This window comes from Pseudoliparis swirei, chromosome 23 (genome assembly GCF_029220125.1).
Source record: "Pseudoliparis swirei isolate HS2019 ecotype Mariana Trench chromosome 23, NWPU_hadal_v1, whole genome shotgun sequence".
NCBI lineage: Eukaryota > Metazoa > Chordata > Actinopteri > Perciformes > Liparidae > Pseudoliparis > Pseudoliparis swirei.
The window spans coordinates 18,563,853-18,586,249 of NC_079410.1; the positions used below are offsets into that span (position 1 = coordinate 18,563,853).

Genomic DNA, 22,397 nt, shown 5'->3' on the forward strand with positions numbered 1-22,397 from the left:
CAAAGCATTAACCAGGCGGCGGCCCTTGACGTCTACCAACAGTCCATAGGCACACAGGAAATCCGCACCAAGTAAGGGCATGTTAATCTTAGCCGTCACAAAGTCCCAGCGGAAATGCTGCCCCCTAAAACACAGCTCTACGCTCCGTGTCCCAAATGTGCGGATGGAGCTGCCGTTCGCGGCTCCAAGGGGGGGGGGGGGGGGGCATGTCCGTCTGTCAGCATGTCCACCCGTGATGCCGGCATGACGCTGATCTGCGCGCCCGTATCGCACAGAAAACGCCGCCCGGAGATGTCGTCCTGGATGAACAGCAGCCTGCCCGCTCGGCCGACGCTCATGGCAGCTACTGAGCGCCGGCATTTCCCTTCTTGCTGTAACTGCATGGCGAGCGGCACCGTGTAGCCCTCGGTCCAAACCGTGCGTGGTAAAAACACCAGCCGGCGGTTCCCCGTCGTTGACTTGCTTCCGCTGCCGCGACAACCGCTGTCTCCGCTGGTAGCCATACATCTTGCGCCGGCTTCTGCACGGCCGCGCAGTGTTGTTGTCCGGCAAGAAAAAACTTAGCGGCCTCCTCGGCCAACTCCCGACAATCCGTAATCCTGGAATTGGCCAAAGATGACCGCACCTGCAAAGGCAGCTGCTGTAGAAACAGTTCCATGAATAAAAACTCGGGCTGGTGTCTACCGAGGAGAGCCAGCATCTTGTCCATAAGCTCCGCCGGCTTGCTGTCGCCGAGGCCGTTCAGTGAGAGCAGCCGGCGAGCCCGCTCGGTGTCCGATAGTCCAAGCGCCTTCAGCAAGTGTTCTTTCAACGTGGCGTACTTGTCGCTGAACGGGGGGTTCTCGAGGATGCTCACCCCTCGGCCCGCTGTCGAACTGCCGAGCGCCGCCACGACAGAATAATATTTCGTCGAGTCTGCGGTAATGTCTCTGAGTGCGAACTGCGCTTCAGCTTGAGCAAACCAGACCGATGCTTGCGTCTCCAAAAACTCCGGCAGCTTAAGCGAAACTGCGTGCGTCGTCATGCTCGTCTCTGGATCCGTCCAATAGAGCCAGGGTCACCAATGTAGGAGCGCGGGAATGAACGATATGGACAAAGTCACTTTCTTTGGCTGCACACCTCTGTGGCCGTTTATCTCCTCACACAAACATTTCACCCGTGACACTGACACCTCGTGCCCTTTAAACCCCTCGACGCTACCCCGTTGCCCTGGTTACGCTCCCAGCTCTTAAAGGGACCCAGTCACGTATCATGCACACCACCCTACTCGTCTTGTGAATTATGTGCTCCCAACAGTGTCCCCTACACTGTAATATTAATGTATGTATTCAATATACTCTGTATCACTATGTAATGCCTTACCTGCATGCCTTATCACAAAGTCTTGTATTCAATATGTATTGAAAGGCTATTGTACCGCAGCCTGACTTAGGGTAAGGTATCTGAATGGAGGGTCAACGGAAGTTCAAGATTTTAACATGATGACATGCAGCTCAGGAAGAGAACTGTTCTTCTCCCCCTGAAGGAGAGAATTTGTCTCGGTAGGGGGGCCCTTGCTTCCTCCTCACAAGACAGGGGAAGGATCATGAGTGTCCGGAGAAAGAGACGATTGTGTGAGGACAGCATATAGGTCGGGAGAGGAGGGAGCTCAAGGTTGTTCTTAGGGTTTTGCTCCGTGATACGGCCGGTTGACTGTCTTATCTTGTAAAAACCTCTTTTCTTTTATTTTCCTTCTTTGCTTGAATAAAATACTCGCTGCCTTGCCGTTTTAAAACTTTATACTCGGCTGTGACTCTTTTTCCATTCAACGCTTCTCATCCACAGGGTTCTTACACATGTTGACCAGTGGATTTTCATGACTTTTCCATGACTTTAAACCAAATTTCCATGACCAAACTGAAATCTCGGTATAAACATGAACATTTTAGAAAATTGTGCGTATTGAGAGCGTACGCCGGCTTATATTTTGAGCATCTTTCTTTAAAAAAACGTATTAATTATTTCAAACTCGGCGTAAATGAACATGTGATTATAACAAATTGTCATGAGTTTTCCCAAACTTTTAAGATTTAAATTTTTTCCATGACTTTTCCAGGCCTGGAAATGACCATTTTAAAATTCCATGACTTTTCCAGGTTTTCCATGACCGTACGAACCCTACATCCACCGAAGATCCACCTGAGAGGCCGAGAGCGATCCAAGACCAGCCCGTGCAGCCCTCGAGGTGAGTCTGAGCTACGTCCGCACGGCTACACCTACTGACTGACCTTTGGGCACATACTGATTCCTCATACACTGACATTTGTACTGGGAGAGATATATAGTAACTGGGAGACCTCCGGCTCTCAGTCTAACCGTGGTTGGTTTAGAGACCGAGAGAGGGACTCGCACCTGTTGAGTCCTCACAGCGGAGTTTGTCATAAATTAGTATTAAAGTCTGAGCGTCTTATACCGACCACTATCCGAGCTTTGTACACTTGAGTGGGTTGGAGTGAGATAGTACGAACGTTTAATTACAGAACCAGTGTTTCGCGCACCGAGCAGAGCAGCCTCCGCTGTAGCCTGTGCACGCGTGTCACCTATCAGGCCCGAACCGTCGCAATATCAGATAGAGGGAGTTTTGATCTCCGCTTCCCTCCCCCTTCCCGCGAATCTCGCTCTCGCTCGCTCCCGTTCCCCCCTCGTCCGAGGCGGAGGACATCAGAGCGGCCCTGGGGCTGAGAGGCTGTGGCGGGGTGGCCGTCCGACGAGAGACCGGGCATCGCTCCCTGTGGACCCGTGTTCTCTCCGGGGCGCAGGTCATCAGCGAAGTGAAGCGCTGCACCTGTGCCCTCGCCGACGTGTTTTAGGCAGTTGATGCACTTCTGTCCGCAAAGCACGCTTTCCCCCCTCGATAGGTAAAGATTTGAACTAACCCCCACTTTACCCCTCCTCTCCGCTCTCCCACACTAAATAACAAGCAGCGTCGCTTTTCTTTCCATCTCCCGACGATTGAATTGCGCGCACGTTTGACAACAGACAGACAGATATACAGACAGACAGATAGACACACACAGACAGACAGGCACACACCAGTGCATTAAGACACTAAATACTGAGGGAGGTTCAGCACGTAATCTGTAACAGGTGAAATGTGTTCCTGTGAGACGGGAAGTGAGTGTTATGTCACTTTCTAATGGGACAGCTGCCACACACACACACACACACACATTGGATAGACTATATACAAAATTAATGTATATTATAAGAGTAACTGACCTAACAATATCAATGGTATTAATGTGTTGTTAATGTTCATATAGCTATTCATATTTTAGTAGTGTGTACTGTAGTGTCCAAATATTTGGATGAATTGTTCTTTTCATGCTTTGGTAATATTGTTGTTGAAACTTTCTTTTTTAATTGACAGCAAAAACAGGGAGGATGTTCTTCTTTTGTTTTTACAGTACTCCTGTACACATGTCTGCTGTGGGTGCAGGTGTTTCTGTTGTGTTGTTGCCCAACAGGCACGTGCACACACATTTTGGGGGGCAGGTGCTCAAACCCAAAAAAAGGGCACCCATTGCCAAAAAGAAATTCTGACAGAGTTGAAGCATAAGCAGCATTACACTGACGATGCTGTCCTCGACCTGCGTCTCCTCTGGCAGCATCAGACCGCTCGCTTACATTTTCTTTATGAATAAAGATTAATTATTATATAGCAACAGTACAAGCGTTCTGATTGGATAATGGGTCGTCATGCCAGCCACTATCACCCTCCTCGCCGGTCTGATACAGATCCGTATTGCCCTCTGACGTCATTTTCAACATGAGCGATATTGATCGTCATCAACAGCCAAGAGGAAATTCAGAAGCAGCGAAAATGTGTTATTGAAAGTGATGAAGACTAGAAACTATAGTTTGGATCACTTGTGTTGTTACTTTACTGTAAATTAAAATGTATTTTTGCTGAGCCGTGTTGTCCGTTTTCTACAAGATTGATCGTTGTAAGACTGAAACAGACCAAAGAGAGATAACACAAAAAACAATGAGGCACAAGGATAGCATGACACCGAGAGCTAGCATTGTTAGCATAGTTTAGCTGCTATTTTCAAGCTGTGAATTCTCGTGTCATTTAAAAACATACTTTCAACATACTTTCGAAATTGTTTAAATGGCATTTATACAACACAAAGAAAATGCCTATTGTTTGTATCTCTCTCTCTCTCTCGATTAAACATGACGCCAGTAAACAGCTGGACGAGGCGTTGAAATCACGGGTTTCGTGAGTTTTTGTTTTTTTAGGAAACGTCGGACCAGTTGTGACGTCATGTTTTCAGCAGCGCTAATGTTGTGGTTGATTTATCACAAACACCGTCATGACCTGTTTGTTTGAAGCTGCGGGTCAGAGGAGAAGGTGCAGCCGTTTGGCGTAGCCTATCTTTTGATGTGATCTGCTGCGGTGTAAAAGAGAGAGTGATGGCTTCATGCCGACTCTCACAGCCTCCGTCAGGGAATCAGCTGGGTGGAGTGACGTGACCTCGCCGCCGTCCATCATTGCGAGATCAGTGGGTGGCGGAGGGAAAGGTAGCAGAGAGACACAGGTTGATGGAGTGAGTGAGAGGGAGAGAAAGAAGCACACACACACACACACAACAACAGACTGTTTCAGCTGCTGCGGTCAGGCAGGCGCCTCCGTAGTCACGCTGCAAGAACAGAGAGACTGAGACTTCTTTTTTCAGGCTCAGGGACTGTGAACTCTGAACTCCGACCTCTGGGACCCCATAGACCCACTGCTGCCCCCTACACACACACACACACACACACACACACACAAATTTTGTGTTGTTTTTTGTTGTTTTGTTGTGTGTGTTGCTGTGTGCATGCCCTTGCCTGCACTGCTGCACTTTTCACTTCACTGTGCACCCTGTGTGTGTGTATATAATTGAATCTTGAATCTTGAATCTTGAAACGCCCTCAATGGCATCTTTATTAAACAGTAATATAGTGCAATGCAATAGTACTACAGTAGAAGATAAAACGAGCAATACACACTTCACATGTCACCCGTCTTTCCTTAATATACTTCTATTTGGTCCGAAAGGCTTTTGGCAGGAACGCAAGGGAGTAAAGTACCACAGTTTGGGAACCACGGCACTAACTGGAAGAAATATAGCGGAATGCAATTTTTGCGAAACTAAGGCACCGTATAAAACAGTCGTGACAATACACCGAGAGCAGGGGTGCTCAATACGTCGATCGCGATCTACCAGGCGATCGCGGCGTAGTATTGGTAGATCGCATGACAGTAAAAAAATGTGGCCCGCCCCCCTGAAATCTCCGCCCGCCACCCTGTAATTTTCTCTATCGCGCCAAATTACAGCAGAAGTAATTTAAGGTCCCCTTTCTTAAAGATGTCTTTGTTCTTTTATTAAACTAAACGTCTGTTGTTGATCGTGTCTACACAACAGCATGTCACTTCTGTCTCTACGTGTCGCGTTAACACTTCCTCGGCTCGCCGTCTCGCGCGCCGCAGAGCTCCGATGCCGCCGTGTCTGCGCGCATCGGGACGGAGCAAATAAAGAAAAAGTCACTTGCCCCCTGATTTAGGATGTAACTCGTGTGATCTGTCGTTCAGAGACAAATTTGTTCACTTATTCTGCAGGGTGAGTCCAGCGGGGGTCACCGGCTGAACCTCCCGTTAGTACACGGTGGTGTAGTACGCGGTGACCGCCTGCTGGTCTCTCTTGGTCTGTTTCAGGAGGATGACGGTGCAGACCAGGGCCGTGACCTGTGGTGCAGACACGGGAGGAAGTGAAGGGTGGGGGTGGGACAAAAGGGCGGTGCAGTGAGCAACCGGCTTCAGGGTTAAACCAGCCACAGTGAGTCAGTGCGCAGCGTGAGGAATGTAAAAAATAAAATCCAACCTTGGGGAAGTATTCTTTACCTGTAGACACACAGCTTACACAACAACACAACATCCAGCTAACGGACGTCAGCGGAGGAATTAATGTTTGATGTAGCTTAGTGATGCATAATTGAGAAGTATCTGCTTAATGGAAAATAATTGCTCTTGGAATTTGAAAGCGTCTGTTGCCCACAGTAGCTGTGCTTTGAGATTAAAATAAATTAAATAACGGTTCCAAAAGATTGCGTGTATGTGTGTGTCATTTAAAAAAGGTGGATTTTTCTTTCACGGCGAGCGGGAGGCGCCATGCAGAGACGGGACAAGAAGAGAATGGAGTAGAAACAGATTATATGCAAGAGCTTCGTATCAAACCAAGACACAGAGAGACACCAGAAGACAAGCAGACTAGGGCTGAACCAACGGGACCTTGGCCACAGAGAGAGGGGTGAAGACCACTGGGTCGGGGTAAAGGCAGGGGGCGGGGTAGGAGACGGATCCATAGACTGATGCATATGGAGGGAAAGACGTGACGGAGGTGCTCTGAGTCAGGACGACGAACTGAGAAGACCTGCGCAGACTTTTGCAGAGGATCGCGCTGCAAACCAGAGCGACGAGCTTTGGGCACCGAGGATGGAGAGAAGGAATGAATAAAGGAAGGGGAAAATATATATATATATATAGTTTTTAAAGCAGACAGGGGGAGGAGTTGAGTGACAAAGGGGTTTTAGTGTGATTAGAACATGGTCATATACTTTATGAACAACACGCTTTCACTGGATGGTTTCACCCGACGGACTGTTGTCTAAACGAGGCTCATCGTGTTATATAACTAGACTCTAGTCTAACCCTCTGGTTCTGAACAGTGACGTCATCGAGGAGAAGGCGTGGCTTCAGGATCTGTACCTGGCTTCTGATTGGCCATCAAATGGGAACGCGTTTTTCTAGTCTTCCGACCAAAGAGCTTTAACACAACATGATTCACCCATTCATACACTGATGGGCGGAGCTACGGTTCCACCTGCCCATCAGCAGTAACTGATGTCACACGCCGTAGGCACGGCTACGGGAGCAGTTTCGGGGTTAAGTGCCTTGCCCACGGACACATCGACATGGACTAGCGGAGCCGGGGATCGAACCGCCGATCCTCTGATTGAAGGCCGACCCCGCTAGCCACTGAGCCAGTCGCTCTACATGTTGGTGAACTTCCTAATGAGGGTGAAGCAAGTACGCATGCACACAAAAACAATCCTGTTTGGTAAATAATCTTGTAAAACAATTTTCATTCCGCCAATAAAACCGGCGCCGGGATGTTGAAATGTGCCGCGCGCAACTGTAACACCTTGTTCTGTTTCTCCTGTGTTCCGTGTCTCCTATGTCTCCTCTGTGTCTTCTCTCTCTTGATTGTTTCATTCCCTGCACCTGCCCTCAGCCACTCTTGTCTCGTTACTGTCTGATGTCGTACACCTGTGTTTCCCCCCTATATATTGTGTCAGTCTTTCCCTCGTCTCCTGTCGGATTGTCGTCTCAAGTTCCGTGTCCTTTTCCCGTCGTCCTGTCCGTATTCCTGGTTCTGCCTGTTTGACCCTGCCTGCCCTGAACCTGGATTCTCTGCCTGCCCCTTTTGGACCTTGTTGTTTTGTTGTAACTTTTGCCTCATTAAAGAGCGTCTTTTTGTTAATCTACGCTGAGTCCTCTCGATTCCTCCGCGCCTGAGCCTCACCCCGTCACAAGAACCTGACAGCAACGATCGTATCGGCTTACCAAGAGAGCGCCAGTGCCAATGAAGATGCCCAACATCAGCTCTGCTTTACTGTCAAAGACGCGGAGGATGATCGCAGGACAACCCTGCAGCGGGGACACGGCGGGGGGAGGAGGAGAAGTTAGCGTCCCACAGCGGCCGCGAGAACTCCAACAGGACGTTCATCACAGCGGCGAGAACGCCAACTTACAGGCATCTTGAATTTCTCAAAGGAACTCTCTGCTGGAGGACAGGTGTCGCTAACCAACTCAAACGGCTTGAACCCGGTCACGCCACAGCAGTGAAGCTACAGAGATGAGGAGGTCAAGAGGTCAAGAGGAGCAACGCTTCAATGTGATGCCGAGAGGATGAACCAAATGGTGAAATACAGCATGAGAACACGTCAAAATTAATAAAAGCAGATTTTGGGAATATAAATGTATCCAATAAATAAAGCTGTTCATGAATATATATCATTTGGGAAGCAGAGAGTTGGTTCTCACCAGATTGTGGATGAACCGGAGGGTGACACCAATGACCGGGTCTCCGCCCTTCACATACAGAGCGTACATGCTGGCGTAGAACTCCACGATGTGCGCGCCAATCTTAGCAATACAGATTAAAATCACAACAGGAAATATAGAGCATTCGTGATAACATTGTTTATAGTACTAAACTGTTCCTCCTCTCTTACCGAATCCTCATTGTTTGAACCAACCACGCCGACAGCAACGTCAGCCACCGCCAGAATGGCCACGAGGATGCAGAACTGAAGGAGCAGGAGATAAACCTCATGTGAATAAGCGGATAGGAGACAGATAACCAAAACATCACAACTCACTCCTATACATGAGCGTTAAAACAAGGACGTGTGTGTCTTTGTCTTAACCAGTGGGAAGAACGCTCAACGCCATAAAAAAATAAAAATAAACTCTCCAGAAAAGGGCCATATTGTCTACTCTGGACACATTGGTCCAGGTGGTGTGTTGTCTGCGTTCACCACGCTCTCAGGCTGCTGAGCTGCTCTGAAGCACCACGGGACGGCTCAACTCAACCGTGTCCATTAATCACTGCTATATATTTATATTTATTTATTAACCTCCAAGGTGGAGGAGAGAAGAAAGCCCCCCTGGACAGTCTTAGTTACCTTCGCATTGAAAATGCGGAAGGTTATGTTTTGATCGCCGTGTATTTATTTATTTGTATGCGTGTTATTCGCGTAACAAAAAAAGTTGTAAACCGAATCGCATGCAATTTGGTGGGATGATTGGTTATTATCCGGGGACCATTTGCTTAGATTTTGGGATTGATCGGGTCAAAGGTCAAGGTCATGAAAAAGGTCAACATCTTCTTGAATCGCATGAAATTTGGTGGGATGATTGGTTATTATCCGGGGACCATTTGATTAGACTTTGGGATCGATCGGGTCAACGGTCAAGGTCATGAAAAGGTCAAAATCTTCTTTTTACCATTGCACGATACATTTGTGTCCAATTGGCATGCAACTAATGTCAACATGTTCATAATTCAATGCCCAATCTTGTGATATGCGAAGGTATGCGCTCTGCCGAGTGCCCATTCTAGTTCACCTTGTTGTCCTCTGCATACACATTTCCTGGTTCAGAGTCACAAGTGGACGTGTGCCAGAAGGGTGCAGTTTGTTTTTATGATGGCGGAACACAATTGGATTCAATCTATTGTCATTGCACAGAGTACAGGTACAGAGGCAACCAAATGTATTCTCTGCATTTAACCCATTCTTAGTTATCTAGGAGCAGTGGGCTGCAGTGATGCGCCCGGGGAGCAACTGGGGGTTCAGTGACTTGCTCATGGACACTTCGACTTGCAACTAATGGGGACCTCGGGGTTGCAGGACGACCCCCTTACCCCACTGAGCTACAGCCACCATGGATACCACTGGTTAAATTGTTTAAGGCAAAGAATATATTTGGCCAATCCAGGGCCAGCGTGTTGGATAAACATCCGGGTCAAGGAAGGTCACTTCCTGTTTGATTGCCGTACGTCATGGTGTAGGTGACCGACCTGCCTTAGATGTTATATCCCTTGCAGACAGCGGTCAGGTTTAGTTGACGTGGTCACCAGCAGATGATCGCTTGGAGCACCACTTGATGTCAGATGGCGAGCTACACACAAGTGTGAACGACATGGACGACTGTCCACCCTAACAAAGTGTATTATTTTCACTATGAATGTGTGTGTGTGTGTTATTAATTGACTTTTGTTGAATACCAAATACTAGTAAAACCCTTAAAAACTTGTTGATTTGGTGTTTTATTCTCACAACAAATGAGCTCTGAACCTGGTGACTAGTCCATAAACGTTGGTATGTGTGTGTGTGTGAAGATGTCTCACCACTTGCAGAGCACATCTTTTCTCATTGCAGGCCCCGTAGTCCCCGAACACCACCACGACCAGCATCACCGCGCCCAGAGCGATCAGGATGGTCACCGCTGAGAGGAGAAGAACACAGACACGTCATCAGGGGCGAACAATATCCATGTGCAGTTAATTTGGGAGAAATGATCCACGTCTGGGTACCGACCTGTCACAAAGTCACTGGAGTCCAGGGCCTCTATCTCGAAGATGCCTCTAGTGCCATCGCTGAACCTCAGCCACAGGCCGATGCCCAAGAAGGCGAACCCCACCCCCTGATAACAGGAATCACACATTAAAAACTCAACAAATAAATCACCATGATTTATACATTTGGTCCAGACTTACCGCAAAGAAGAGGTTTAAAATGAAGAGGGTGTATTTGCAGAAGAGGCCACATCCATCTAGAGCCATGATGATGAAGAGGAGGAGCGGCTGGTTGTCCTCGTGAAGTCTGTGGAGGTGTAGTAAACAGTTTAGGTTACCCCTTAAATATTCGCGCATGCGCGCACAAACACGCTGCAGCCTCTTGAGTTCGGAGTTATATTGTACATGTAGACGTCGCGTGACTCAAACGTCGTAACTGCGCTGCTTCTCTGTACGTCGTTAAGTTAAGCTTCACGTGAACCGCAAACACATACCGTGATTTGTTGCCGGCGCTCGCGGTCCCTCTTCTTCTTCTCGCAGTCGCAGAGTATCACCTCCAAGTCTCTAGCTTCGCCGCTCGGTGCTGCTTGTGCATTCAGGCTCCGCCCCCTTTTCATTCGCTCGGTCGTTTCATTGGCTACGAGGTGTGACTGCCCCGGGGGGGAACCAATCAGCGGAGCGGTGGCGTCCAGAGGAGGCGGGGCCAGGAGAGTCGAAACGAAACTTAAGGAATCGAGAGCTACGGGATGTAAGGAGTGTTTCTCTAGGATGAAATGTGCCTTGTAACGAGCTGCACAATGTGAACGGTCCATGTTTGATGTTTTAAAAACAATAATTACAACAATAATTCATTGACCATCATTAAGTCAAACCGCTGGAGCTCATTGTAGTTGTTTATATCACGTGGAAGAGAAGGGTACATCAGGGTTTATCAGGGTGCGTTTATCTCATGAAGAGGAGAAGCGTTAAGATAAACCTGGATTAAAAACTTCATACACAATATATATTTTAAAGATTCAATGAAATAAAGAATAAACAGACAGACAGATAGACAGACAGGCAGACAGACACCAGTGCATTAAGACACTAAATGCTGAGGGAGATTCAGCACGTAATCTGTAACAGGTGAAATGTGTTCCTGTGAGACGGGAAGTGAGTGTTATCTGTCACTTTCTAATGGGACAGCTGCCACACACACATACACACACACACGCACGCACACACACACACACACACACACACACACACACACACACACACACACACACACAGTTCTGCCTGTTTTGTGATATACATGCCTAAAAGGTGCCTAATATTTCTAGACTGAAATAATATCGGCATTATAATTATTATAACTATGAGGATTTTTTTAGTTCCCTTTTTTGTGGTGCCCTACGCACAGCGCGTAGTGCGCGTTATAGGAGCGGCGGCGCTGTTTACAGTACTCCTGTACACATGTCTGCTGTGGGTGCAGGCGTTTCTGTTGTGTTGTTGCCCAATGCCCAGTGAACATGATGACACAGTCCTGCTCCTGACTCAATGATGTGGAATGAAAGTGTTGGTAGCTCCAAGAAGAACTCAGTGAATGTGAACCGGCTTGTTGAACCACTCACGCGTTAATTACACGAGCTAGTAGTATAGAAGTGATCTGCACAGATCGATAGGATGGAGACGTAAGGTCAAAAACACCCTAAATCAGCAAAATATTGCTGCAACTCTGCAGATGTTTATTCCCTCAGTGAAACGTGTCTACGCTTATATAACAACATGCTCAGAGCCCAAGAGGCGCGTCTGTAATTTCCTTGTTTTATCCGTCAACACCCAAAGGTCATACGGTCACTCTTCAATTTGAGAGGCCGAAAATCTGATGCTTGACATGTCGAACGTGAAGAAGGACTACGATTGTGAGTCGTATTCTGTGGCGTGCTCGAGCTCCAAACAAAACGTTTGTGAACGTGAAGAAAGAAACGCGTTCTTCATCCCCTCTGCATACGTCTGCTGCTGTGAACAACAGAAACACTTGAGTGACGTGTGCAAAACCACACCAAAGGACATCACAGAAGTGGCCACAGATACTGAGGCGTATCTTTTGATGTGATCTGCTGCGGTGTAAAAGAGAGAGTGATGGCTTCATGCCGACTCTCACAGCCTCCGTCAGGGAATCAGCTGGGTGGAGTGATGTGACCTCGCCGCCGTCCATCATTGCGGGTTCAGTGGGTGGCGGAGGGAAAGGTAGCAGAGAGACAGAGGTTGATGGAGTGAGTGAGAGGGAGAGAAAGAAGCACACACACACACACACACACACACACACACACACACACACACACACACACACACACACACACACACACACACACACACACACACACACACACACACACACACACACACACACACACACACACACACACACACACACACACACACACACACACACACATTTTTACTCGGTGGTTGGTCTCAAGTGATAGCAATCATCTTTTCTGAGGCAGGCAGGTGAAGTGAGGATTCAGTGCAGGTTTTATCAGATAAGTGTGTTTGTCTGTGTGTGTGTGTGTGTGTGTGTTGTGTGACAGCAACGGCGCAGTATTTCTCTTTGTTATGCACTCTCAGTTATTGCAGCTTTCCACTATAAAGCTTTCTAGTCAACAGCAGACGTATTTGATTAGTGTTTGTTGTTCACGAGAGTTTGGACACGCCCCTCTCTGCAGACGCGGTGTCATTTAAGACCCACCAGGTGGCGCAATAACATAAGAAACATCACCGGACTGTAATTCATTCCCTCAAAAATAATGAAACTAGAGACTGCAGGAGGCCGCCTGATGCTCGTTTTTTATTTTTTATTTTATTTCAGCCCAGAAAACTTTAAAAAAAAGTATTAATACAAACAATAAATAACCAAAGATGTACGTGCCCATGCAAACAAACAACCACACGCATAAAATCTACACATTTGATTTAATTCATAAATTGAATAGATTATTAAAAATAACATTTTGTAATAATTTGCCCTCTAACGCAAACACGATGAAATGATAATACATTATTAAATTGTGTTTTGGTACTGCATTGCAGACCTTGGTTAACACAAGCATGTATAACTCATCTGTATATTTAATAACATACATTATTGTTACCGTACCCCTATGGTGGTGAAATGTAGCCTTATTTTAATACAACCTACTTAATTCTATTTATTTAATCTGTCATATATTTAATTATTCTAAATAAATAGTCACATCTTCATTCTAATTCGGTTACACGTTGAAATACACGAGGATAAAGGAGTAGGGGGTGGGGGGGAATTAATGAAAAAGAAGGAAAAGGAGAATCTTGGAAAAGGCAGATCTCAGACCAGCCCACGTCTACCTCTGTTCCCGTCGTACGCGGACAAATCTGACCGTGGATCGGCGCACTCCTCGTCTCCCCTCCACATTCTCCCGAGTCACACACACACACACACACACACACCAACCGGGACTCAGGCCAGAGGAAATCGTGTTCGTCGCCAGCCAAGACTCATCCAGAGCAGACCACGGCGAGGGCGACGGACGGAGTGATAAGAAGGGACCGGGAATCACAGGGGGAGGCTGGTAGGAACAACACGGGGGTTTAATACACGCAACGACAAAAAAAAAATTTATTTTGTCGCGGCGAGAGCAGAGCCTGTCCCCCGCACGCGGAGAGTCGGGTTACGCGAAGCTAATTTTTCCCAACGGTTCCTAACTGGCGGCGAGACTCACGTTTATAACGAGAGCTAGCGGAATGTAATGCTAGCACAGGCTAGCTGGTGGTAGCTAGCTAATTAGCTGGTCGGTACGTTTGATCTTTATTTAAATTAGGCCACCGTTTGGCGTCGTTTTTACTTTTTTTTTTTTGGTGGTAGTTGGAGTGGGAGAAAAAAAAGAGCCGTGCTTAATGTGCTTTGTCCAGAGCCCTGGCATAATGTTCTGCCTCCAATAGCTAAGTTAGACAATAAACAGTACCAGCTGCCTTTTTTTATTGATGTAAACCAGTTCTCGACTGTCCGGCTACGCTTCCTGGGGAAAGACAAGATCCGTCGAGAATATCGAGCCTTGGACGAGTCCAGCGGGGAAGAGACAGAAAACAACTGACTTTTGACTGGTGACTGTCTGCCGTCCGATGTTAATGTCGACCGACGTTGCATCCATAATGATGCCCGTTAGTCGGGGAATAATGGAAAGGGACATCGATACGACAGCCGGTGCCCTCGCGGACGACGACGGGGGTCTGGCGGCAGCTGCAGCTGTCCGTGGGATGAAGCGAGGAGACCCGGAGCCCGACGCTCCGCCGGCCGCTGCCCTGACCGAGGCGGAGAGCAAGAGACCCAGAACAGACGGGACCGGGGCTGTCGTTGTTGACATTGGACAGGTACGAATACAACGTCAACACACACAGTGTGCATGTGTTCTTCAGTTTCTCATCACAGCTTCGTGTGTCTTCTTGTTCTTCTTCTTCTTTTGTTCTCAAGCATCAGCAGGGAATGGTGATCATGTTTTGACAGCCCCCCCCACCCCCTTTTTTTGTAATCATCTACAACGTTATCATGTATGATTGCAACAAATGCAAATACAATTCCTTTCCCCCCCGAAATGAGAGATTTATGAATTAGAATATTTTTAAAGTGAGGTTGCCGTGCTGAAGCTGCTCCGTAAAGGAGCATGACCGAGCCAGACAAAGGTAACACGATACAGGCTCCATTGCTCTGACAGGCAGCAGCACAAGGCACAGATGAGATCTATTCATCATGCCTGGCGTACGCAAAGTAAACCAGGGCTTTCTCATACTATTCCCCCTTTCTTCTCCTTTTTTTTTTTATTATTCGCATGCATGAAATCGATCTGACTTATGATGGGGATTTACAGTGAGTCGAGGCATCAAATCCTGATGCACACCCCATGTGCCATTAATCGCTCTGTGCCCCCCCTTGATTGTCGCTAGGTGTTAAAGGAGAGAGGCAGACAGGGATTGGGGGAGGGGTCACCACAGTGAAAGACAAAGAACAGCCTTTTGGTGGTGGCTGAAGGAGGGGGGGGGGGCTCAAGGGGGGCCCTCTTTACCTCGGGTCTTCCCTGCTTTCATGACTCGGCTGCTGAGACAGCATCTCTAGCTGTTTCTGCCTCTGCCGGGCGGATCTGTGCATAATACAGTAAACCAGGGAGGGGGGGGGGGCACGTCTCTCGCTCGCTCTCCCTGGATCTATTACTATTTATCTCTCTCCCTCTCACGAATGCTTGCACTACACTATCATTCTTACACCTACGCACACACACTTTGAAGTTCCTGTAACCCAACGGCGTAAGTGGGATTTTCATGTGGCGTTGTAGTCCAGGGAAATGGCACTAACGGTAGTCGAGGGGGCGGGCAGATGCAGGTAATTCAATCTGGAGGGAACTGATGAAATACTCTTAATTGTGTGGCTGACCTTCTGCAATGTCAACATGGTCCCGCGTGAGCTTTTCAAGAGGATGGATGCTGATGATTGGGGGGGGGGGGGGGGGTTATGATGTGACAATGAGCAGCGTGACATGGGGAGGATTCTCGCTGCCCATCAGTTGTATTGATCGCTGGGCACTATGGGGGTCAGGCTGGAAATAGGACGAAGTAGAGGAGCAGAGACATGGGGGGGGGGGGGGGGTGAGCGGCTGGAGGGAAAGTGATTTCTGGATGCACATAGGAAGAGAGAAAAGGGGAGGGGTGGATGGTGTGGAGGTTAAAGAGGGATTACAGAGTGGGGTTTAGATTGGAAACAATATTTGGGAGCGTTACAGGGGAGAAATGTGCCTCGGAGAACAGACACGGCCTCGGTGGATAGCTGTAGGAAGAAGGAAAGGATGGAAGCCGGGAGAGAGCAGACAGAAAGATTGCATCCTTCGGGGCCTCGTGATAAAGGATGAGAGGAGAGTGATGGATGGCAGGAGTGACAACACTGTCAGCTGTGGGGGGTTGGAGATAAGCGGGAGGAGAGGCCCTGACTGGGTGATGAATTGTTTTCACAACACTTAATGCAAAGGGTAAATAAAAAAGAGAAAATGACATTGAGGGCCAACGCAGTCACGGCCGTCTCCCCGAGCTCGGGGCGAGGACGCTCCCAGAACTGAACTCGCCCAGAAATTACCATAGGATCCCAATCAGGGCGAGAGTTAGTGGGTCGCCGCCTGTAAATCAGGACTAATAATAAACGAGAGTGCGGCCATCCTTCCCTTTGTTGCTGCCCCCCCCCCCCCCCCGCTCCCCTCTAGCTGCCCTCTGATTTCTCCCCCAAGCATATTTCCAGATTGCTAATTGACTCGTGGTTCACAGGCCTTCAGTGTGCCAGCCCAACCCCTCCCAACCTCTCGCTCTCCTCCCTCATCCTCTCTCTCTCTCTGCATCTATCTGCTGTCCCATCAAAGATGGCATGCAGGGGGGGGGGGGCATCTTTTATTATCTCTCCCTTTCTCTGTCCACCTCCCATTACCCCTCCCCCCCTGCTTCCACCACGTCTCCCTCATCCCTTGTTTTCCTCGTCTATTCCACGTCGTCGGATGCTTCCCCTCGAGGCCCCTCCGGTACAGCGAGAGTACAGTCTATAACTCTCGGCCCGTCTCTCCGACTCTCGTTTTTTCGGAGAGACGATTTGTCCGATCGTCGGCAGTAAAGAGGCTTTGTGTCGCGCTAACGAGATCAAAGCTCATCGAGACGAGGGCATTAACCAGACTGATCGCTTTAACGGGCCGGAGCAGAGGGAGGGGCACGCGGTGGATAGGAACGGACAGATCACTGAGATGTGTTATTACATGGGGGGGGGGGGGGCTGCTCACCGCAAGCGGCCTTCATCACTCGTTTTTCTGTTGCACGTAAACTTTCATTTAGTTGTTGTTCCAGGAGCCCGATGAGAAATGCAGTCCGTCGCGTTGGTCACTGATGACAAAGCATCGCTGCTGGAACTTGGAAGTCGGCTCGAGGCGGTCATGTGACGCGTGTCTCGACTTCGACGTCGTGCTGCAAGTAAATTGCGCCTACAATTAAAAATGGGTTCTGCTCTCGAGAGTACAACTTCTCTTTCTTTGGAATATCTCCTTTTAATTTTTAAGCTCATACAATAGAAATAAAAATTAGTCTGTGACATTTAACAACAAAAATACAATTGATTGATTTCTAAAGTGATGCATTTGATCAGGATACAGCTTTAAACATGTGAACATGTGGCTTTTTATTTATTCATATATCATCGATTGTAAATCGCTTTTATTTGATCCGACGGACAAACTGTCCAACCTCAGACATCGGGTTGGTCTTCGTGATGGCACTTTGTCATTATCTTGGACATGTTACAGAATTAGACGTTGAAAAATAGTGAACACAATCATCCCTTGGAGTCACTATTCGCTGACTGTAAAATATTAAGATGAAACGCCTCTGCTGCGTAATAATTCCCGATAAGCCTGCGTTCTGCCTTCATGTCCAAGAGTCCTCCAGGAGTCAGCCGCCCGACTAATTCAGACAAGACACACTCACAGACACACTGATGTGGGTTAATATTTGTTACGGGGGGGGGGGGGGGGGGGTCGTACACGATTCAACCTCGTCTCGCGCTCGCTGCTGTTGAACTTTGAGCTGTTGAACTTTGAGCTGTTACACGGCGGCGGAGTCACCCTTGACTTTTCAACCGTTAGCGATAAGCTTGAAAATTCTCCACACAAAGTCACTCGACTCGCGTGTCCTCCTTCTCTTCCCGTGTTCATGTTCGGGTCCTCTCCCGGTGCGTTCCTGTGCGACCGCCGCAGGAAACAATCGGATTCGAGACAAAGGAGGCAAAATCCCCATTTTTTTTCTTTCTCTCTCTCTCTCTCTCTCTCTCTCTCTCTCTCTCTCTCTCTCTCTCTGTCTCTCGTTTAAAGCCCACAGCGTTCAGCTCTTTAACATGACACTTGCATGTGAACTCTCCCTTTATAGCCAGCGTGTCGCCCCCCCCCCCCCCCACGGCTGCCCCCAAACTGTCACATGCGCTCCAATCTCCACCCACACTCGGAGTGGAATGTCAATTCAGAGTTTGCCTCACATGGGGGGGGGGGGAGGATCTGTGATTCTCTGCTGCCACCCGAGTCACGAATGATGAGGATTCAGTTGTAAGGGTCCACCTGAAATCCATTTGGTAGTTTGTGACCCCCCCCCCCCCCTTTAATGTCAGACACCGTCAGCCGTGTCTCATGCTGACGTTGCCTCTGTACCTCGTCCTTCATCAGGAGGATCAGCGCTATGCGGAGTCCTCTGATGTGACACATTTAAAATGAGTAACTACTGCCGATTTGTGTTCGAGCGTGAAATGAAAACCTGGTTTTGCCAAGACAAACTGAAATCATTAGATGTGACAACAATGAAGCAGCCTGTGCAGCATATTGGGCAGCTTCTCATTTTTTTTTTTTCTTTTTTAAAAGATGGAAAAAAGCGTAATGACAAACTGAAACGAATGAAACGCACTGCCAGATATTTTTTGTTGATGATTAATAACTGGCGTTGACATCCCTCGGATATTGTGACTCACGGTGGAAGACCTTTATTCCACTAATGATGTGTAAATAACGAAGCTGCCTTTTTTCTTTTCTTCCGTAGTTGTAATAAAAACGTCTGGTGTAAAAACTTTAACATTTCGGTTGAAGAAAGTCGAGCAGGACTAAAATCGAACGACATTCTGAATGCAGAACATTTCAACAGTTTCTCGGTCGATTTTGAGAGTCCTTTGGGTCACATTGGGGGAGAAAAAATAATGTTCAAACCATCAAGTGTCAGAAGTATCTAATGCTCCTCTTATTTCTCACAAAGTGTAGCTGTCTCTTTTCCAAAAACAAAACATTTAGTCTCGAGAGGTAAGCCCTCGGTCTGAGTGGAAACACGACACCTCGTCCCGGCTTCCTCCTCCTCCTCGTCTTCATCTCCGTGTCCCCGCAGAGCGCCGCTCTCCACCGGAGTCGTAATTTCCATCCTCGTCCTTCGGCTTCGATACCTTTCGCTTTGACAAATTACACTCGGTCCCCGTCCTGCACCCGTTGGCCCGTTCTCCTAATTCCTTCTCCTTCCGTGGCTGTGTTTTTATTGGTCGGTTTGATCCTCTCACGCAGAGTTCATCTCCAATTATTTCCCCGGCGGTCGTGATTTGTAGCCTTGTATCTGATGTCGAGCCAAATATGCTAAAACTCTCCTGGAACACTCGAGTGGTTGAATGAAATTGTTTTTCTGTATCTCGGATCCTGTGATGTCACAGCGAGGCTGTTAAAAGTCGTTTGAGGCTGATTCTGGCTCTTGGAGCGCCATCACGCCGTGTGCCGCGGCGCTCTGCAGGAAAGCGTGCCGTGCTTTTCAATTCTGATTTGTTGGTGGCGGCAGGTGGGATTTTTTATTTGTTTTCATTACATTTAGTGCCATGATTGTACCGTCCACCTCCTCCGGCTGTTCTGCTGGGGACCGCCCCCCCCCCCCCCCTTTAATTACCCCGCTCCCCTCTCGCCATCTGTTGACCTCGTGTCGGTTTGCCTTCCTTCACCCCCTGCTCCTGCCCCTTTGCTCCCCAACTTCGTCCCTTCTCCCAAAAATAGCGAGTCGGAGAGAGGGAACGAAAATAAACAAGAGAGACGCCATTAAGTTTGGCCCTCCGTGGAGTGGGACAGAGAGGGGGGAGAGAGGAGAGAGAGAGGGGGGAGAGAGAGAGAGAGAGAGAGAGAGAGTATATATATATATATATATATATATCTATGTTTATGCCCGTGTGTGTGACTGGTTTTCTGTGCTTCTCTGACCCCTCCAGTCTGAAGCACTCGCAGCCAGCCGCCTCCTTCAAAGGCTCCTCGCTCGCAAACTAGATGGAGTGACTCTGTCTTAATGGAAACTTGCAGGAGGAAAAGCTCGTCTTTCAGCCCGGACAGGCGCAGCGCTGTAGCCGTTTTTCATTTATTTATTTAAAAAATGGAAGTATGGCGCAGGCATCAACGAGGCTGCCTTTTGTGTGCTCCTACACGCCGCCATGGAACACGCTTACAAAGCAACGGCGTGGAGCAAAGGGTGTGTGTGTGTCCGTCAGCGCGAGTAAACAAGTCTTTGAAAAAAGAGAAGAAAACTAGGTATCAAGTTCAGACAACCCCCACTCCCCTCCCCCACCCTCTAAGAAAATATAAATCACATGGCATTCCTCACTTATGACTCATTGTCTCCATTTCGCCAACAGTTTGACTGCTTTATATTCTCTCCCCCTTTCCTTGGCTTTGGCCTTCTTCTTCCCCGCATTCCTCCTCCTCTTGTGTGTCGGACCCTATTTTCATTATTTTCTTTCTTCCCCTCTCTCTCCCTCTTGCAGGCAGATTGATTCCAGATGTTGCTATCCTCTACACTCCTGCTCTTCGACACAAACTCCTCCTTCTTTCTTTTTCTTCTTTCTTCTTTCCAGCCTGTCCAACAGTGACTCTATAATTTGATGGTTGGGTATAATTTTGGTTTAGATGTCATTCCATCTTTCCACTCCCGTTTTTCTTGAAGCGGTTGTGGCGCCTCCCCCCTCGCTCTGACTGCAAATGTGATTTAAAAAAAACAACATTCAACATTTTGATCGCCTGCTGCAAAATTGCATGTATTTCGTCGCATTAAAGCCAAAATCGTAATTACTTTTCAGCTGCTTTGGCCCGGCGGTCCAATGTGCACCAAAACCAGAATGTCAGTTGAGTCCTATTCATAATGCATTGTAAACATTTTAAAATAAATGTAGAAGTGGAATGGTTTCCTCGTTGCCGTCGACGTTGCCCGCGGCTCTGCGGCCCGTACCTTTCCATCGTACACACAGCCGCTCCGTTCCCCTGTAATTGCGGCGCACCAAGGAGAGTGTTCCCCCTGGGGACGAGGCACGAGGGGGGAAATTGGTTCCAGATGAAACAGGAAGTGGAGGGCGCAGACAAAGAAAGGGTCTGTTCCAGACGGGGGGGAGTTGGATGGACCACGCGTCTGGACGGAAACGCACACACACAGTTTACTACTTTCTCTCTCATTCTCGCCCATTGTTTACATCCACGGCCATTCACGTAACCTCGTGACCTCGTTCCCGCTCGGCTTCGCTCCACCCGACTCCGTCTAGACACTCATTCGTCCTCACGCCATCACCACATCTGTTTTTGGCACTTTTTGCACGGCCGTTTGCCCGCGTGTCACCGCGGCCTCTTCGCCTCAGACGCTCGTCCCCGATTGGCTGGATGGCCGCGACGAGGAAGTGAATTCCGCGGGAGGCGGCTGGAGGTCGGGGCCCGGGAGGTCGACTCGGTCGACGCTCCCCGCGCTCGAGCCGCTTGTGCAGGCCGAGGGGCGGCCCGCGGGACGGAAACATTCTGCCTGCGGATTAAATATAATGAAAACACCAGCCGTTGGAGGGGACTGCCGCCCCCATCCCCCACCACGTACGCACATCTTTCACCCCGAAGACTCCCCCCTCCTCCCCCGTTCTCGCTTCGTGAGACTCATCCGTCGAGGCGAGCAGAGGCATGAGTCTCACCCGGCGGTCGTGTTTTCTCTGCGAGGCGTGCCAGAGGGCTAAATGTGCTCGGTGTCATCTCTCGCTCTCTCACACTGCTGTCAAAATATCATCCTTTTGGTTAACTTTCTCCATTGTTCCAGTCCTCCTCCTGCTCCCCCTCTTTGTCTTGTCCTTTGCCTCCTCCTCAACTAATTCTGCCTCAAACAAGAGCTGCGCAGGGGAAAATAATAGTTTGAGTGAAAAGAGCTGGAGAGAGACAGAAATAATCTAATTAAAAGTAATTACAGAGCAATTAATCACAACACTGGTTTCTGGGGCAGGGTGGGGTAGGAACGGGGGGGGGGGGGGCTCGGCTAGTGGGTTCTGATTGGTTAGTCTGGCCGGCTGTGGACGCTCTACCGCAGTCATGTTGCGGATAACTTAGTTGACCCTCTCCGTCTTCCCTTGTTTGAATTAACCGCTTACTGAGCATTTTAGTTTTTCATAATGGGCATCGGAAAAGACGAATAAAAATCCTGTATTCATGTTTGGGCATTTCTTAAAGTTCGAGCGGTTTGAACGGCCCCGAGCCGTTTACTCCTGTGGCCGCTGGATTACAAACCTGGCCACTCGATAGATTTCCATTGTTTATTTTGGTCAGTGAAGTCACTTGAATATTCTCCCAGCATTTCTCTGGTGCTTCTTTCCAACCTCGGCGGTCCGTTGGGTGACGGAGACGC

The 22,397-nt window shown here is 48.5% G+C and overlaps 2 protein-coding genes across 5 annotated transcripts in view; one reads left to right on the forward strand and one right to left on the reverse strand.

Moving 5' to 3' along the window:
- Nucleotides 1-4,938: 4,938 nt before the first annotated feature.
- LOC130188583 (CD9 antigen-like) lies at nucleotides 4,939-10,731 on the reverse strand. 3 transcript variants are annotated; one of them, XM_056406984.1, is made up of 9 exons: nucleotides 10,661-10,731; nucleotides 10,368-10,473; nucleotides 10,189-10,294; nucleotides 9,999-10,096; nucleotides 8,320-8,394; nucleotides 8,129-8,230; nucleotides 7,837-7,932; nucleotides 7,649-7,732; nucleotides 4,939-5,770 (listed from the first exon to the last, which is right to left on the reverse strand). In XM_056406984.1, exons 2-9 carry the CDS (start codon nucleotides 10,431-10,433, stop codon nucleotides 5,681-5,683), a joined length of 717 nt encoding a protein of 238 aa, XP_056262959.1. In that variant the 5' UTR covers nucleotides 10,434-10,473; nucleotides 10,661-10,731; the 3' UTR covers nucleotides 4,939-5,680. The 3 variants fall into 3 exon arrangements, with proteins under 3 accessions (XP_056262959.1, XP_056262957.1, XP_056262958.1); XM_056406982.1 differs by having other exon boundaries at nucleotides 5,678-6,502; XM_056406983.1 differs by lacking the exon at nucleotides 10,661-10,731 and adding an exon at nucleotides 10,572-10,585 and having other exon boundaries at nucleotides 5,678-6,502.
- A 2,892-nt stretch (nucleotides 10,732-13,623) lies between these two features.
- Nucleotides 13,624-22,397, forward strand: part of LOC130188136 (RNA binding protein fox-1 homolog 2-like) — a 49,957-nt gene continuing 41,183 nt past the window's right edge. Inside the window, exon 1 of one of the 2 annotated variants that reach the window (XM_056406270.1) lies at nucleotides 13,624-14,558. In XM_056406270.1, coding sequence (XP_056262245.1) covers nucleotides 14,310-14,558 — 249 coding nt within the window. In that variant the 5' untranslated portion in view covers nucleotides 13,624-14,309. The remainder of the gene's footprint in view (nucleotides 14,559-22,397) is intronic. The other variant, XM_056406269.1, reaches the window with a different exon arrangement.

Bases quoted from the DNA above. Each gene is read 5' to 3' on its own strand.
- LOC130188583 (XM_056406982.1), bottom strand. From the start codon at position 10,433: ATGGCTCTAGATGGATGTGGCCTCTTCTGCAAATACACCCTCTTCATT. The intron at 7,733-7,836 runs GTAAGTTGGCGT...TCCCCGCTGCAG, and splicing joins TTGAGAAATTCAAGATGCCT to GGTTGTCCTGCGATCATCCT. The intron at 6,503-7,648 runs GTAAGCCGATAC...CGGTGCCCAAAG, and splicing joins TTGGCACTGGCGCTCTCTTG to CTCGTCGCTCTGGTTTGCAG.